At 43.2% G+C, this 15,596-nt stretch overlaps 1 protein-coding gene across 2 annotated transcripts in view; it reads right to left on the reverse strand.

Moving 5' to 3' along the window:
* The window catches only part of GBF1 (golgi brefeldin A resistant guanine nucleotide exchange factor 1), a 98,889-nt gene extending 88,297 nt beyond the window's left edge, over nt 1-10,592 (reverse strand). For both annotated transcript variants that reach the window (XM_059477587.1, XM_059477585.1), the window contains exons 1-3: nt 10,370-10,592; nt 4,848-4,953; nt 3,491-3,557 (exon numbers count right to left, since the gene is read on the reverse strand). In XM_059477587.1, the coding sequence (XP_059333570.1) occupies nt 3,491-3,557; nt 4,848-4,953; nt 10,370-10,377 (181 nt within the window). In that variant the 5' untranslated portion in view covers nt 10,378-10,592. The remainder of the gene's footprint in view (nt 1-3,490; nt 3,558-4,847; nt 4,954-10,369) is intronic.
* Between the last annotated feature and the right edge of the window lie 5,004 nt (nt 10,593-15,596).

Consider the following 15,596-nt stretch of genomic DNA (forward strand, 5'->3'; position numbering starts at 1 on the left):
AAGTGTCTGCTCTTACCTCTACATCCTACCGGAATGGTCTGAAGACTTCAACAGCCAGAGAAGCATTTAAAGAAACCCAATCCTCATGAAATCATGGAAAAGCAGGCTTATAATTAATTCATATTTCCAATTATTTGCAGTTATAAAACCTAAGTTGGAACCATTCATGAAAGAAACAGTCTTAGTTATCACTGGACATTAAAAAGAAGCTTTCTTTTGGTGACTTAAATCCATAACAAAACTGATAAAATGAACAAATGTTTCAACATCCAGACATATTTTTCAGGGTACTCAGCCCACTTTAAAGAGCAGTCAAGTGGAAGCTGTGGTGACAGTGGCCCTTGATCCAAACTTGTATCAATACAGGTTTTTATCAGTTTTAAAATAACCTTTGAAAATGTAGCTATATTTCAATTTTGCATGTATGGACAAAGCTTGATAGTCATTGCTTCCATATGGTCATAATTCAGGACACTGACTTCTGCTTTTTCTAAGCACTAGAAATATGACACACAACATCAAATTTAAGCTTACTGTGGTCATCTTAGCATTGCAAGCATTCAATTATTAAATTTATCTTGGATTAACTTATGCATCACCCAAGACAACAGAACCTCTATTTCCTTTCTGTTTTTCAGGCAACTACAATCAATAGTCAAACACATGAAAATGTAGTCCATGAAAATGTAAAAATGGCATCCAATAAATCAACTGCCAGTGGATCAGAGGTGGACATGCTGCTCATTTTCAAATTATTAAATTCTTTTTATAAATCGACAAAAAATTCCCACAGAAATTAGGTTTATCAGAATTTTAAAGAGAAACTTGAAAATATTCAGGTTCAAGGCCCTTAGCTAGATATGCTGAACTGCAGAAGTGAAGTTTCTCTTACCATAATCATGGGACTGTTTGTGCAACACAGCTTCTCTACATGCTTCCTCCAAGAGCACAGGTAGAGGTTACAACAGGATGGGATACCACACTTAGCTGCAGCACGTAATTTAGTTACTCTTGAGGAGCAATACTTTGAAACAGGAATCTTTAGCTGCTGGGGGCATACAGTGCATCTTTATACCCTTGACCAGGGTATTTCAGCATCACAGGCATGACAGAGTTAATACCCACTAGCTCAGAGGAGAACAAAAGGTACTCCACTGCAACATGCCTAACATTTACATTGCCTCTCTTTGCTCATTAAACAGGTTTTGGTTAAATAATGAACAAACTGTATTACAGACTCCGATGAGAATTCCAAAATTATAAATCAACTGGTAAAGCCCAGAGGAGAATGAAGGGAGTGGGAGGGAAGGAAGGATAATATTGACTAATATAAAGGGCGCAGCTTGACAGTGGATATTCCTGCCACACCTGATCAAACATGCTCCATGGGGGAGGGGAAGGGAGGGAGAGAGCAAGAGGGGAGATGGGACAAGGCAGCCTGAAATTTGCATCCGGAACAGATTAAAATGGGTTCTTGGGGGATTGAGAAAATACATAATATATATTACTATAAATGCAAAATTGTACTAAAAGCTAACTCAAATGTCAAAGATTACAGCTTGAATAAATTTAAATATAAAAGCAATGCGTTTCCATGAGCTAATGAAAGAGACATGAAAGGAAGGTCTAGGGGAAAAAAAAAAAATCGCCAAAAACCCCCTATGCTGGGACTGGACTTTTGATTGCCTGGAAGGTGATTCAGGACACTCTGCACCATTCAAAGTATTGCTTGGGAACAAGTCCATGTCTAAAATGGAAAAAAGATAGAGCACAGCAATGATGTCCTATCTCAAGACACTAGTCAGTAAATAGCAGTCACTGCAGCTGAAATTACCTGTAAAAAGAATCCCATGTAGTCAAACCAACATGCTGTCATCCCCATATACGAGCAATTATTATCTCAGCAGGAACAACACTTACCTGATAACTAATACAAAAGGAGTCTCTGAATCTCTCAGGACATTAAACTTTGCTTTCTCTAACATCAGTAGATAGTGAACTTGGATTTTTTCCCCAACAAGTCAACAGCACATTGTACCTAGCTGCTCTAGATAAATGGCCAGTCCCTGACATTTACTTATACTGCATTTATTTGAGCATCCTGACAGTCCCTGCTCTTGTTGATGAGAAGAGGTATTTGCAATAATGGCAAAGAACTTCAGGAAGCTTATTAAAAAAAAAAAAAACATTCATCTCATAGAAGGAAGAAATGTAAAATTTCCTCCCAATACACTTTTGATGACTGCACATATATCTTACAGAAAGTGAGTGAGCTTACAGAAAACCCCCATAAATCCAGACTGTCATGTAGTCCAGGTACAAGCATAATATCCAGAACAAAGACACTATCCAGAAATGGAAGTTCTTCAGGAGTTCCCTAAGATGTCATGATCTAAGAGAAAAATCCTGCTCACAACCACAGAAAGTTAACCTGGCAGAGAAAAGCAAAGCATTACACTTACAGGCAGACATGCAAGAGGAAGGAATAAAAGCTTAGAACTGGCACGTGTCCTCAGCACCTCTTGTCACCATCCCCTGGAAGCAGCACTACGGTGCTTCCAAAGAACACACTTCTTATGGGATTCCAGACTCAGCACTGATGCAAGAATAAGCATGCTTAACAGCTAGAAATGCAAAAGGTCCATCTCAAACTAAGGTTGAGTGCAGTTCTGAGCAGTCACTGTAATAAGGGGACCAGAAATGAAGTTTACTTTCAAATACTACAATCAGTAAGAAAAATCCTGGGAAGAACATGCAGAATGCCATATGGAGTTTAGGATTAGCTTCACCTCCAGACTCTCAACATATACTTGGGTTACACTTAAACAATCACTCCTGAAACTACAAAACCAGAAAATGTTGGGGGAAGGGAGAAAGATGGGTTGTGAGAAAAACAATGCTCAGAATACACACCACAGCCTTGTGTACTACTTCTCTAATCAATACAGATTTCCAGTGCAGATGATCACAATTTCTTTCAGTGCAGGTGATCACAAAGTCTTTCACTTGAAATCCAAGAGAGAGAAACAGAGGTCTGTGGTTTACTTATTACATGATGAAAGCTAACAAACCAAAGAATGTGAGGAAAAAACAAAAAGAAACCACTTTCTAAGCAGATTTTTTCCATCACTCACAGATCAGAAGGCATAAACAAACCACAAAAAAGCTATGCATGATAATACACCACATTTCATATACTACTACAAGCTTCAGTATATCAAAAAAACATGCATCTTTATAAAATTGTGTGTGCATACACACACACACAAAATTTATATATATCCCTATACACAGTGGCAGCAGTGGTATTTCTGTGGTATTTCTAGTTTACATTGATATTATTTGCCCAAAAGTATGTGCATGTTTCCTCTTTTCTTGTTCTTCAATAAATGACTTCTGGATAGTAAATAAGACAAATAAATACACCTGTACATTTACTTACATATACCCTAGCAGGTGCACATACCTGCTGATTTCTGTAGAAGCTTACCTGTTATATTATTCAGCACTTCTTTTAGGTGGCTAAAGCTATGCAGCAGGGGATCCCTTTCTTCATCCTATAGGTTATACATAGGAAGCAAGTAATTAAGGAGGCAAACATATTCCTGAAGACAAATCTTAATAATGGGTCTGTTAAAGACCTCAACACCACATTCACAGAACTGCTGTGGTTTGAGTTTATCACTGTCAGCATGTTTACACCATCAAATCCAAAAGCAGCATTTTTATTTTCCTGCCAGTGCTCCCCAATATCACACAGCTGAAATGTCAAAGCATGGGTCCAACACTGAGCATTCTGCTTTGGTTTTATTGTCCTTACAAGTATTTCTGATCAGCCTTGTGCTATTCAATAAATTTCACTGCAAATCTAACTCATATCATATTGAAATGGCTCATCTGGATTTGCTATAATGTTAATCTATGCAGATTGTAATGGGAGCAGAAATACAATGACATTTTATGCCATTAAAATAATTTGAAGAAAGAATAACAGTGCAATATTTATATGAATTAGCTGCATCCTTTAGCCTTAGTCTATCTTTATGACATTAAACTAAGGAGGAGCAGCAGTTTCTCCAAGCTGAGTGCAGCCGCACCCACACCTCGAGGAGAGGCCGTGAGCTCTGATGAAGAAATGCCTGTTAGAAAGAAAAAGGGCCCTGCCCTTGGACAAAGTGAAACCACTTGTGCTGGATGACAGCCATCTGCACTCATGAGACATTCCGAAGTGCATCACATCCACACATTTACATTGTGGCAGCCAAAAACCCACCAAAGCAGGGTTACATTTGGAAACACTTTGTTTAGGATTTTTACCAAAGCAGGTTTGAAACTATTGATAGGTTTCAGTCAGGAATATAAACAGCAGGAACAAAACAGAGCTGAAAACAGATACTATGCCATATGAAAAATTTAAAAATACTCTATATATAATTACTTCCCCAATTTTTATTTCATGGCTTTTGTGATGAAGACTGTCTTCCCCAAGAAGGTACAAAGGACACATAAAAACACTGTGCTAAATAAAATAACACCATATATGGAAATTCCCTGACATCCCCGGTGATAAAAGTCTAAATGAGATGACTCCCACATGGAATACAATGTGGGCTTTTTGCATTTACAGGATAAGAAGGTAGAAGACTCCTAGTTTTGTAGCTTTGGCAATCACTGGCACGAGATGCCCAAAACAATGTTAACAATGCAGAAAGTTATTCCAACTTTACTTAAAAAAGGTACTTTAACAAGTGCTACAAAAAACTGAGGTACTTTTCCAAAGCCAGCTGGTTTCTGTGATAGGTGTTTCCACCTGCTGCTACAGATGGCAACAATTCAAGGTAACTTACCAGATGTGTGTGAGTGCTCCATCGGGCATTTCGCTTTATGGCTCCCACCACTGCGTTGATTTCACCTTGTACAATGTAAATGTTCTTATCCACCATCCTGACAATTCTGAAAATAAAGGTAATTCAAATTAATCTCTAGCCTCTTAGAGTAATTGTCTTCCTCAGATTAAACAAAGTTGACTCCAACCAAGAAAAGGCCTGCAGTGATGAAAGAAACTCTTTCAAATTTGTTTTGTACAAGCACAAAATACAAGTTAGTACATGTAATAATACAAGTACTTCATCAAAAGAAAACACTTTTCCATAGCATATTTTCAAAACCATGACAGCAGACAGTTAGTTCTAACAGCATCTTTGTAATGCAAGAGATCACTCTGCCAAGGCACATTCCTAATTTTTTTTCCAGTCTATGTAAGTTGACAGAAAGATAAAGTGTTGGGGTATCAGGACAAACATCCATGGCATAACACATGCATCTCCAGCACTTATGCAAATTCCTGCAGCCCTACACAGAACACAAAGCTAACCTTGTACTCTCTTAGAAAAGCATCAGTGGGATGAATGAGCTGGCCAGAGCAAACCTCTTTGGGACTTAAAACGTTGACAAAATAAAGTAATTTGTAACAGATGTTGATTTCACACTTGCTTCACAAAACAAAGCTTTCAAGAAAGCAGGAAAGTAAAAAAGATGTGACTAAAACCCCACAAAGAAATGAGCAAAACTGGATGGAACATGGAGGAAAAATGAGAAAGCTGAAGGCAGACACTTACTCTCCTGTAGTCTGAGGTCTTTCAGGGAAAAAACTTAAAATTATGCATCCAGAAAGAGGCAGAAGGGGGGAAAAAATTAAAAGCAAGAAAGATTTCTGACAGTCTGAGAAAAAGAAGAGTGAACTTCTGTGGGACTGCTCTCTTTATACTAGCTGTAGCTCAGATACAGTCAAGCATCAAGAAGTAAGAATGAAGGGGAATGAACAGACACAAATGTTTATAAATAAAAACAGGATTTATAAAGAGGCCAAAGAGTCAGATGATATCATGTCTGTAAATGAGAAGGATTTAGTGATATGGTAGCCAAACAATGAGACTTTTTCAGGAAAAAGAATGAAAGGAAAATGAGGACTCCAGCTTGAAATCACAACAGGTCATCCACAGGAAAGCAAAAGATTGGAAACAGGTGAAAGACTGATTGTAACACTTCAAACCTGACAGGCTCATGTGAAGGACTCAGCTGGGAAGGGGAGGCAGGGGCTAATAAAGCACAGAGAATATGAGAAGGACTTTTGTCCATGAAACAAAAGCAAAGATGGAAAGAAATGGTTTTGGTGGATTACACAGGACCTCAGAAAGATCACCACAGAAATTTCAGAATATTCATCCTGGATCTGTCAGGCTTCATGTCAACTAGCATGTCTGAATTATCAACAATGCTTCAAATACACAAACATCCTCTGAATGAAAGAGACTAATTTGCTTCAAGACTCCATAAATAATGGAAAGAAAGCAAAGTTTTATAAAAAGATATCTCATCAAAGGACAGCATCAGATTTGTTGCTTCATTTTTTCAGGTGTTTGCAATAGAATGCTCTTATGGCAAAACTGTTTATTTCATTAAATGAATTATACATAATGGTACTCCCAGGTGTAAGACAATAATTTAAGCAAAGACAAAAGTATTTTGTAAGAACAGTCATGACAGACAAATAGGGTTTCCAAGTAATTTGCTTGTGCCCTGAAGAACAAAGGTTTATATCCTTCCTCCACAATATATAACAACCACCAATACACTTCCTACTCATGTGGCTAATGCTTGAGAGATGTTCCCATCCTCAACAGTAAATTATTTCATACATTATTCAGATGATTGCATTGAAATACCATTGATCACAATGTTTCTATTTCACTTTATTGTCCTTGTTTTAGTACAAGGCATGAATGGGAGATTTCTCCTTCATGTAAAATTCCTTGCTTATTTATTTTTTCTTTCAGTAATTCCATTATTTTCTGTATTTCTACATCGGGAGTTTCAGGACTCAAAATTCTAGTCCAGGGAAATACTTCTGATGAAATACTCTATACACTCTTCTTTGTCAGACCTAAGTTTTTCCTGTTCACTGTTTAAAAACAGTATTGAACATGTAAAGTGTGTAGCACCATTCCAGGCATTTAGCAAACTGACATGGAAACATTATTTCAGAAAGCATGTAAATGCCAGACAGACATATTAGAAACCTTGCACACATATAGGGACTTAATAGTTCTGACAGTATTTAAAATGAAGCCAAAGCTTAAATGCAGTTCTGCCTGAATCTGTTTGTAAGAATTCTATTTCTTCTCCTCTGTTTTTAACATGAAATAATTAAATAAAAAGTTGGTTAAAACTCCATCTCTCCTGAATGTAGAAGACTTAAAATTCCCAGCTAACTGTAAGTGGCAAAATATGAAGAAAATAGACAAAAACCTCCAATACACACCTTTTCCTTTTCACCTGATCCTTGCAAAAACTCTATGTTACTTGGCAGGGCTCTCCTGACATAAGAAAACCCTGCAAAACTTAGGGCAGTATTTCATTGCTAACTGTCTGAGAAGATTCAATGAAAATGCACTCCTTTCCTCATTGCAGATTCTATTAAATACAACTTTATTCAAAAGTACGAAAATTCACTTTATGCATGCCAACAAACTCATTTCACCAGTGCAACTGAAACAACTTATCATGCCGTAGATGCAGTTCCCACTCAGGCTCTGAACATCAAACACTGAGCTCACTTCCACCAGCACTGGGTGGAGATGGAGGGAAATACTGCTTTATATTTAAGCTTGCAGCTAACCAAGCAATAGCATTCCAAAGTAAACCATAAAGCCAATGGAGCTTTGCAACTTCATATTGGAGAAGGAAACTGAAGAGAACTACAGAGTGAGCATGAAAGACAGACATCTATTTTCAGAGAGATGCACATTGTAAGATAAACCCACCAAAAGAATCATTCATCCATGTAAAAATTTAAATTTGAAATTTTATTTCAAGAAATGGATACAGCTTCACTAAACTCCAAACCTCCCAAAGGCTACCCCTTTTAAATTATTAGATAATTTCTGTATGTGTTCCTTCAACTGCAGCATCACCACAAGGAACAAGTGATCACACTTTAGAGCTCAGCATAGATGTCCTGAATCAAAAGAAGTTTTAAGATTGAAATGAATGCTGTGAAGCAGCAGAGAAAAAAGTTACACAATTTACCAGACCAGCACTGAATGACCAGCTGGGTTTACAGAAGCATGGTGGGAGTCAAGCAAAACCACCAGACATTCGTTCAACTTAGAGAAGAAAAAATGTTAACATGAATTCAGGCTTAATGTTACAAAGCTATGGTCTGAAGAATGGGGTATTGTAAAAGTGTTGAACAGGTTAACAGAACTAATACTGAAGATCATCAACAAATCAACAAATTTGAAACAACTTCCCTAGCAAAGGTATGTTTCAATACCTCCTGATCTCAAACCAAGAATAAATGCCTTTCTTTCAAGCAATCAAGCACAAAAATGTAGTGGATTCAATACAGAAACAAATGGGTTCAGTTCTGTGGTCTTAAGTTAGGGAAAAGGAAAAACAAAACAAAGAAAGGTACCTACTATATTTCAAATGCTTTTTAGCTCCTTAGTCCTTCAGCTAGTAAAACTGAAGGGTTATATAAACTCCTGTTTCTTAGTCAAGACAGATTCACATAGCTGCTTAAAACTGCAGATTAGTCCTCAGATATGCTCCTGCACAGAAATTCAACAGACAGCACAGTGAAAATGACAGCTCCAAACCAAGGCAACCAGATGCCCAGGCCACCACAAGAAGAAGAAGGGAGGCTGCTACCTTTCACAGCCTCACTGACAACAGCATTGGGAACACTAAGTGGGAAAAGGTTGATGCCTAATCATGTCATAAAAGAACAAAGGCTCATATTCATAACATTGTCAAAACCTTCAACAGTGCTCTATGGATAACAATTATCACTACTCTGAGACTTCTGAAATAGCATCACATGTAGAATCTTCATATAAAAACATTGACAAGATTTACACCTGCTAATGTTATTTCACACATGCACTGAACATTCCGTTTCTCAACCTCGGAATGTCTTACCCCTACACATCCCAATAGACAGGAAGCCAATTTATTCCTAATATTACCACTCTCTCTTCTGCAGCAAAACGCCTGCAATTCTTCTGCAAACAAGCAAGAATTAGCATCAGAAGCAACAAGGTCTGGCAGACTTTCATCAAGTCATTTCTTCCTATCATTAACTTTAGCCTTCAGCCATGGCACCTGATTTAAACGCAGTGGCACTACTCCAATAAACAGCAGTAGTGAAAAACAATATAACCACAACACAGAAAGGTAGTATTTCAAAGTAAGCTTCTGTTGACCCAAATTTTTACTGTTTATGACAATGCAGGAATAATCTAGATAGCTTCTGACCTAGATTTGCCCACCAGAGTCCTGATACAATACACTGCAACTAAAACAGAACACGCAACCTTGAATCACAAACAACTCCTGGCAATCTCACAGCCAGCTAGGTTTCCCAGAAGCCCAAGTGGCAATCAGAAAGCTCCTTTTCTTCCTACTAAACCTCACATGGAAGGTACATGAATGTCGACTAAGAAATTTAACTTGCTTGGGTTTTTCAAGTAGTAACAGTTCTGCAAAAAGCATCAGAGGCAGCAAAAGTTCAAAGAAGTCAGGATGTTTCTCCAAAGGCTAGCTCCTAATGCCTGGACAAAAGTGAGATAAAGCAATAATTTTTAACTGTGGAAAGGAACTGTGCAGTCCTGGGCATTTTAAGAACACCCTTTAAAAGATAAGCAGCAGCAGCATGGGAGCAGTGGCACATCAGAAAGGAAGACAGGGACAAACTTCTCTACAAGCTTCCACATACAGCTGCAACAGTGAGACTGGGCCTGGGAATCAAGTAGAGAAAGGCAAGTCGCATTTACCTGTCAAAACCGCATAGTAAAAATGAAACCTAAGGTTATTATGGTGAAAGAGATTTTCTTTTTTCCAATTATTTCATACTGTTGAAACTATGAAACATGCCCCCGGATGAACTCCTAACACGGACGCTAAGGGGGCTCTGAGCTTTCCCCCGCCACAGCCACGAGCTGACCATACGCCAGGAAGAGCCTGCCGACACCGACTGCAGGCAGCAAGCCCCGTGGGCACGGGGAGCGGGGGTGTGCAGGTGCAGCGCCCACCCGCAGCTCGCTCCGGCCCGGCCCCGCTGTTCCCGCGGCCCGGGGGTCGCTGCCAGGCGGCTCCGTGCGCCCCTCGCCCGCGGGCACCGCCACGCGTGTCAGCCCGGCCGGCCGGAGGGGCGCCCGCCGCCCCCACCCGCGCCCGGCCCCCGCGGTTGCCGCGGTCCCGTCCCCGCCCCTCGCCGGTCCCGCAAGGTTCCCCCGCCGCCGCTTCCCTCCCGCCCGCCCCCACGTCGCGACAGTATCGCGACAGGCGGTCGCTGCCCGGCACTGACCCCCGCATCCAAAATGGCGGCGCCTGCTCCCCGCGGCGGCGGCCGCTTCACATAACCGGGCGGGCGGCACCGCGGGCGGGAGGGCTCGGCCCGCCCCCTGTCCGCCCCTCCCTGCCGGCGGCGGCAGAGGCGAGGCCGCGGAGCGCGGGGTCCGCGGGGCACGGGCAGGGACACCGGCCCCGCTCCCTCGCACTGACGTGGAAACCGGCGCACCGTGACCCGCTGCCTGGTTACTGCGCAGACGGACAGCCCGGACAGCCAACCCGCGCACGATGCGCCGCGCAGCTCCCCGCGACACCCAATGGAAACACGGCTTGCGACCGGAGGAGGCGGGCCCTACGGTGACAGCGGCGGGCAGCCAATGAGAGGCGAGAGGGTAGAACCAGCAGACCCGCTGGCCAATCGCGGCGCGGTGCGGCGCCGCAGCCGCGCCTGAGCGGGCGCAGCCCGGGCTGCCGGGCGGAAGCCGGCGGGAGCGCTGCCCTCGCAAAGCATTGTGGGCCGGGCCGGGCGCGGCGTGTGGGAGCCGGGGCCGCCCCGAGCGGGGGACGTGAGGGTGTGAGGGTGTGAGGGAGTGGGTGACAGCCCCGGGGCTGCACGGCCCGCCGAGGGCGGCAGCGCCCTTCCGCCGTGCTTCGCCAGTATTCCCAACTTGTTCCACAGCCTCTTGCAGCTGGTACCAGGCACGGCAGCGCCCATAGGAGCTCACGCCGCCTCTCCCTTCTCCTCAGCCCTGCTCCCCAGTAACTCCCCTCAGAGCTGAGCACAGCTGATCGCTTGGGCTACAAGCCACGGGCTGCAGCCTTAGTTCATCCAGCACAGCGATCTTGGCAGACAGAAACCACCACGGAGTTTAACAGCTATGCGAGGCTGCTTTATTAGCCTGCCCTTTGCAGCAAGAACAATCACGGCGTTGTAGCTATACGGCACTTGGCAAAAGGAGTTCTTGGTGCTGCTCCCTCCCTCTCAGGTGCTTTTTATGTCTATGCTCCAGTAGCAATGCTGTGTGCCTTAAAGGCAGTAATTTGCAGAGGTCACTACTTGTTTAAGCCTCTGCCCGTTGAACTCGGGACAGAGGGCAGAAGGTTCTTGCAGCTGTGTTACAGTTTTACAGCTCTCGGATCTTCAATCAGGTCAGCCTGGGCATCGGTTGTGACAGATGTTAGAATTGTCAAAGCAACAGCTACCCCAAAACCCTACACTCTTTAGGGAAAACACAAATCACTGGAACCAAGAGAAAGGTGAAAGGGTCAAAAAGTATTCATTCGCTTTTAATCACAACTTCATCTACCACAGTGTGACTGAGGAAAGTTCTCAGACAAAGGCTCAAGGGAATATCCAACAGCACTGTTCCGTGGCCAGCCAAATATAAATCTGAGGCTGATTTCAATGCTGCCCTAAGAAATGGCCAGGTATCATCACGTATCAGTAGCTGTCAGACTATCGCCTGATCGAGATTCAATGTGCCTTACATTGAAACTGCTGTTACCTTCCAGCTCTGACACCGCCAGGGGACCTTCTTCAACCTGGCTTTACCTGGCAGCATGTAGGAAGTTTTTGGATTTGGAAGTTTAAGCTGTAATTGCATTAAGCAGCCCCATTACCTAGAGGTGAAGCAAGAAAGAGCATGCCCCAGTGGTCCAGCCATAGGCTCAGAAGCTAAGATGCATTCCTCCAGCCTCTGCTGCAGCCATGTACTTGCAGTTTATCTCGAGTTCCTCAACATGAAACAGACAGTCAAATACTCAACGAGCCCAGATTTCATATGCCACTAGGCAATGAGTGAAGGTTTGCAGAACAAGCAAATTAGTTGCTAATGCTTTCTCCTTCCCTTTTGCCCCACTCCAGCAGATGCTAACTAACAGCTTGGTGGTATTTGCCAGACATTTTGAAATCCACAGGAGTTCATCTGCCACTCCATCCGTCTGCTCCCTGCTCTGGAAAGGGGATTTCAGGTGCTGGCTTAGCCACTGTACACCTTGCAGCTCAGTTCAGGTTTGTCGTGGCTGCCAGGAAAGGGTCTAGACCCCATTCCATGCCTTCTTGCCCCTTCCAGTGTCCACTGTGTAGCTCAGGCTCCCACCCAGTCACATCTGGTGAACTGGACCCTGCTAAGGTGTTATTTATGGAAGCCTGTCACGGAGTCGGAAACCAAGCCAGGCAGGAGCCTTCTGCTTCACCCAAGTGCATCTTAGTGCATTAATAAAGAGCAAACATTGCAATGTGCTTTGCATTTTTACTTACAATGCAGCACTGCATTGTCTGGAGAGAAAAACAATGTGGTTTGGCCCCACAGTGCCTGGGGAGGAGAGCTCCCTCTCACGCACTACAGCACTGCGTTAGTCAGCCCTCAGACAGCCCAGCACCACCCTGGCTGCACAGCAAGTCCTGCTGATGGGACAGTGTGGCACCAACATCTCCAACCTGGCAGCAGTGAGGAAACCTGGCATGCCTGGACTGCCTGATCCAGCAGTGTTTGAAGTGAGTGGTGCATAGCTATGGGCACGTGTGGGCAAATGGGAGCACCCTGCACCAAAAGATCCAGGTGTAGGACTAGGACATAGGATAATCCTTTGTCCCTTTATTGCCAAGATAATGCACTAGTTCTTACACACAACATCATGGTACAATGAAACCAAAGACCAGACAAGCAGTCTGTGCACATCCCCCTGCTATCTGGTCAGGAAAGCTTAGCTTTATCTTCACTGCAAAGATGCAGCTTTTCAGCAGCTTCTGTCTTGAGTATTCCTCCTTAGCCCACAAGGAGCATATGGAAGGGATGCAAACTCACCAAACTCACTGACAATCATCCCCTCAGGCCTTTCCCAGCTACCTGGTCAGCTCACCTGCTTTCATGAGGCACCTGAGCAGCCAGCCCCTTGCAAAGAGCACAGTCTCCATATCACACCAGCTGCTTGCCTTTGGTGAGAATGTCAGAAATCCATGCTGCCAACCAGCTGCATCTCTGCAATCTGCACCAGCCTTGTACAGACCATAACTCCTGCTCAGGCACCACCACTTCATGGTTATCCTCAGAGCCCAGATATCAGACCCATGGGCACTTATACCGAAATTTTCCAGCAGATTGGGTAGTCTGAGATCTTCCCCTCCTCTTGGAGGCTTTTGCTGTTTCTCAGAGGCTTAGTAAGGTCTCTAGAAAAGAAAGCAGAAAGATGGAGTTTCTCAGAAGGCAAAAGCAGTTGTCATGGCTAGAAACTATGTGCAGCCATTCTTCCCAGAGCTAAGCATCCCCAAACCACTACTGATTGTGTGCAGAACACAGTGTTTCTAAGCAGCTGCTCCTTTCCAGAGCAAGCTCAGGTAGAGATTAGCCCAAAGCCAGCTGAAGGATCTCCAAAGGAAAACTGATGTGTGGCATCTGACACAATCTGGAATCCAAGTCAGGACCTACAACTGAAACAGCAGAGCTGCTGTTGCAGAAACAATTAAAAGGATTAAATCACTTCTCTGGAAACTACACGAACTATTAAAAACTGTACAAACTGTACCAAGTACAGTACTAAACCTGCAGAGCAGACTCCCAAATCTAAAATACCTTGCCAGCTGTTCCACTTAGCTTATGTCTCCAGAACACTGCTGCACTTCCCAGTGACATCAAGCTCCCCCATGAACTTCCCAGTGTGATGTTTTTGTTGTCTCTTCTTGGCCAAGCAAGCCATGCCTTTTTGGCAGGAGCAAGCTGGGCTCAGTTAGTCATATCTTTGTCACTTCTTGGCTAGACTACAGCTATGTGATACACCTGGGCATGAAGCCCATAGTGATTGTCAAATGCCAACTAGAAGAGCATGCTGGAGTGGCAGCCCTGGCTGCCACGAGTGCATCAAACCTACCTCTGCTCTCTAGGCCACCTTCTGGCATGAAAGCCAAGCCAAATTCAAGCTGGAGTCCTGATCTTTAAAGGCATTTGATGGCATGGACCCAGCATGGCTAAAAGATCAGTTAAGACACAGAGATGGAAACCATAATCACCAACAACTCCACCACTCCCCAAGAGCAATGAGCCCATCCAGCATGAGGACCATGTTTGTCTGTGGCAGAGACAGATCTTGTGTGAGAACAAACTCTTCCAGCTGGAGAAAAAGGAGGGGTGTCTAAGATGCTGAGTAATTCCCTTCTTTTTCATATCCCATCTCTCTGCCAAGATATGAATCAGGGTCGCTCTTGGTTTAGTTTGCTTTTACATTTTTTTGTTTTCTATTTTATTTTATTTAAAATAGTAACATCAATCTCCTGAACCCATGTGAAGCTCTTGTTCTCTTCCCCAGAAATGAAGTCTCCTGCTGGCAGGACAAGATGCACTGCAGCTAAGAGGTCTTGGCACTAACCAACAAGATCTACATTTCAACAACAAGCACTAGAGCCTCCCTCTCAAAGACATCCTTCAGGGGTCAGTCCAGCAGTTGAATTGAGGATGCCTTGATGACAAACTCCTTCTGCAGGTCCTTGGATGGTCTAATACAACAGTCTTTGCACTGTGCTCTGCAGGAAACCAACTTGGGACATGGTGTCCAACAGAAATAGCTAAAAATACATTTGTTTCATTATCACTTGTAAGTGTAAGCACAAACTGTGTTTGCTGCAGGTTACTGTAGGTGAAAAGTTTGGAGAGAGAGGGAGGCAGCTGAAGATAAGGTCCCTTCATTGCTGCAGACCTTATGCTCAGTGTTCCACTTCCCTGTGACATGTGGTGATGGAGACAGAGTGCCCTGTGGAAAGTGCTAGTGCTGTTACACTAGCTTCTCTCCTTCTACACGTGCTTCTCCTAATGGAGACAAACCTATGCCGGGGTGGATTAAAATCTGAGCTAGAAACAGATGTGGTCCAGCTTTCTGTCATTTTTGGCAGGCAAAAGAGTAGTGAGGCAAACACACGCCCCAGATTACTACCATTAAAAAACCACAGTAATTTCTCACAAGTATGTCAACATTGCGATTCCTTTTAAACTCTCTGTATTTCTACTGAATTAACGTGTCAGAGAATGTTTTTGAGCAATAATCCATAATGCTTGGGTCTGCTTAACCTCTTTTAACATCATGTGTTGCTCCATGTGCATTTGTCTTTCCATGCGTATCTTTATGTCTTGTTATGCATTTATTAGACTCCTTAAATTTGGCTGGTAAATCATTCAGGGTTAAAATTCCCTACTATTCTCACAACATTATTTCCTAATCTTTAAAATATGTCAGTGGAAGAGCTTGAAGGTGAC

Source organism: Ammospiza nelsoni, chromosome 8 (assembly GCF_027579445.1).
Source record: "Ammospiza nelsoni isolate bAmmNel1 chromosome 8, bAmmNel1.pri, whole genome shotgun sequence".
Lineage (NCBI taxonomy): Eukaryota > Metazoa > Chordata > Aves > Passeriformes > Passerellidae > Ammospiza > Ammospiza nelsoni.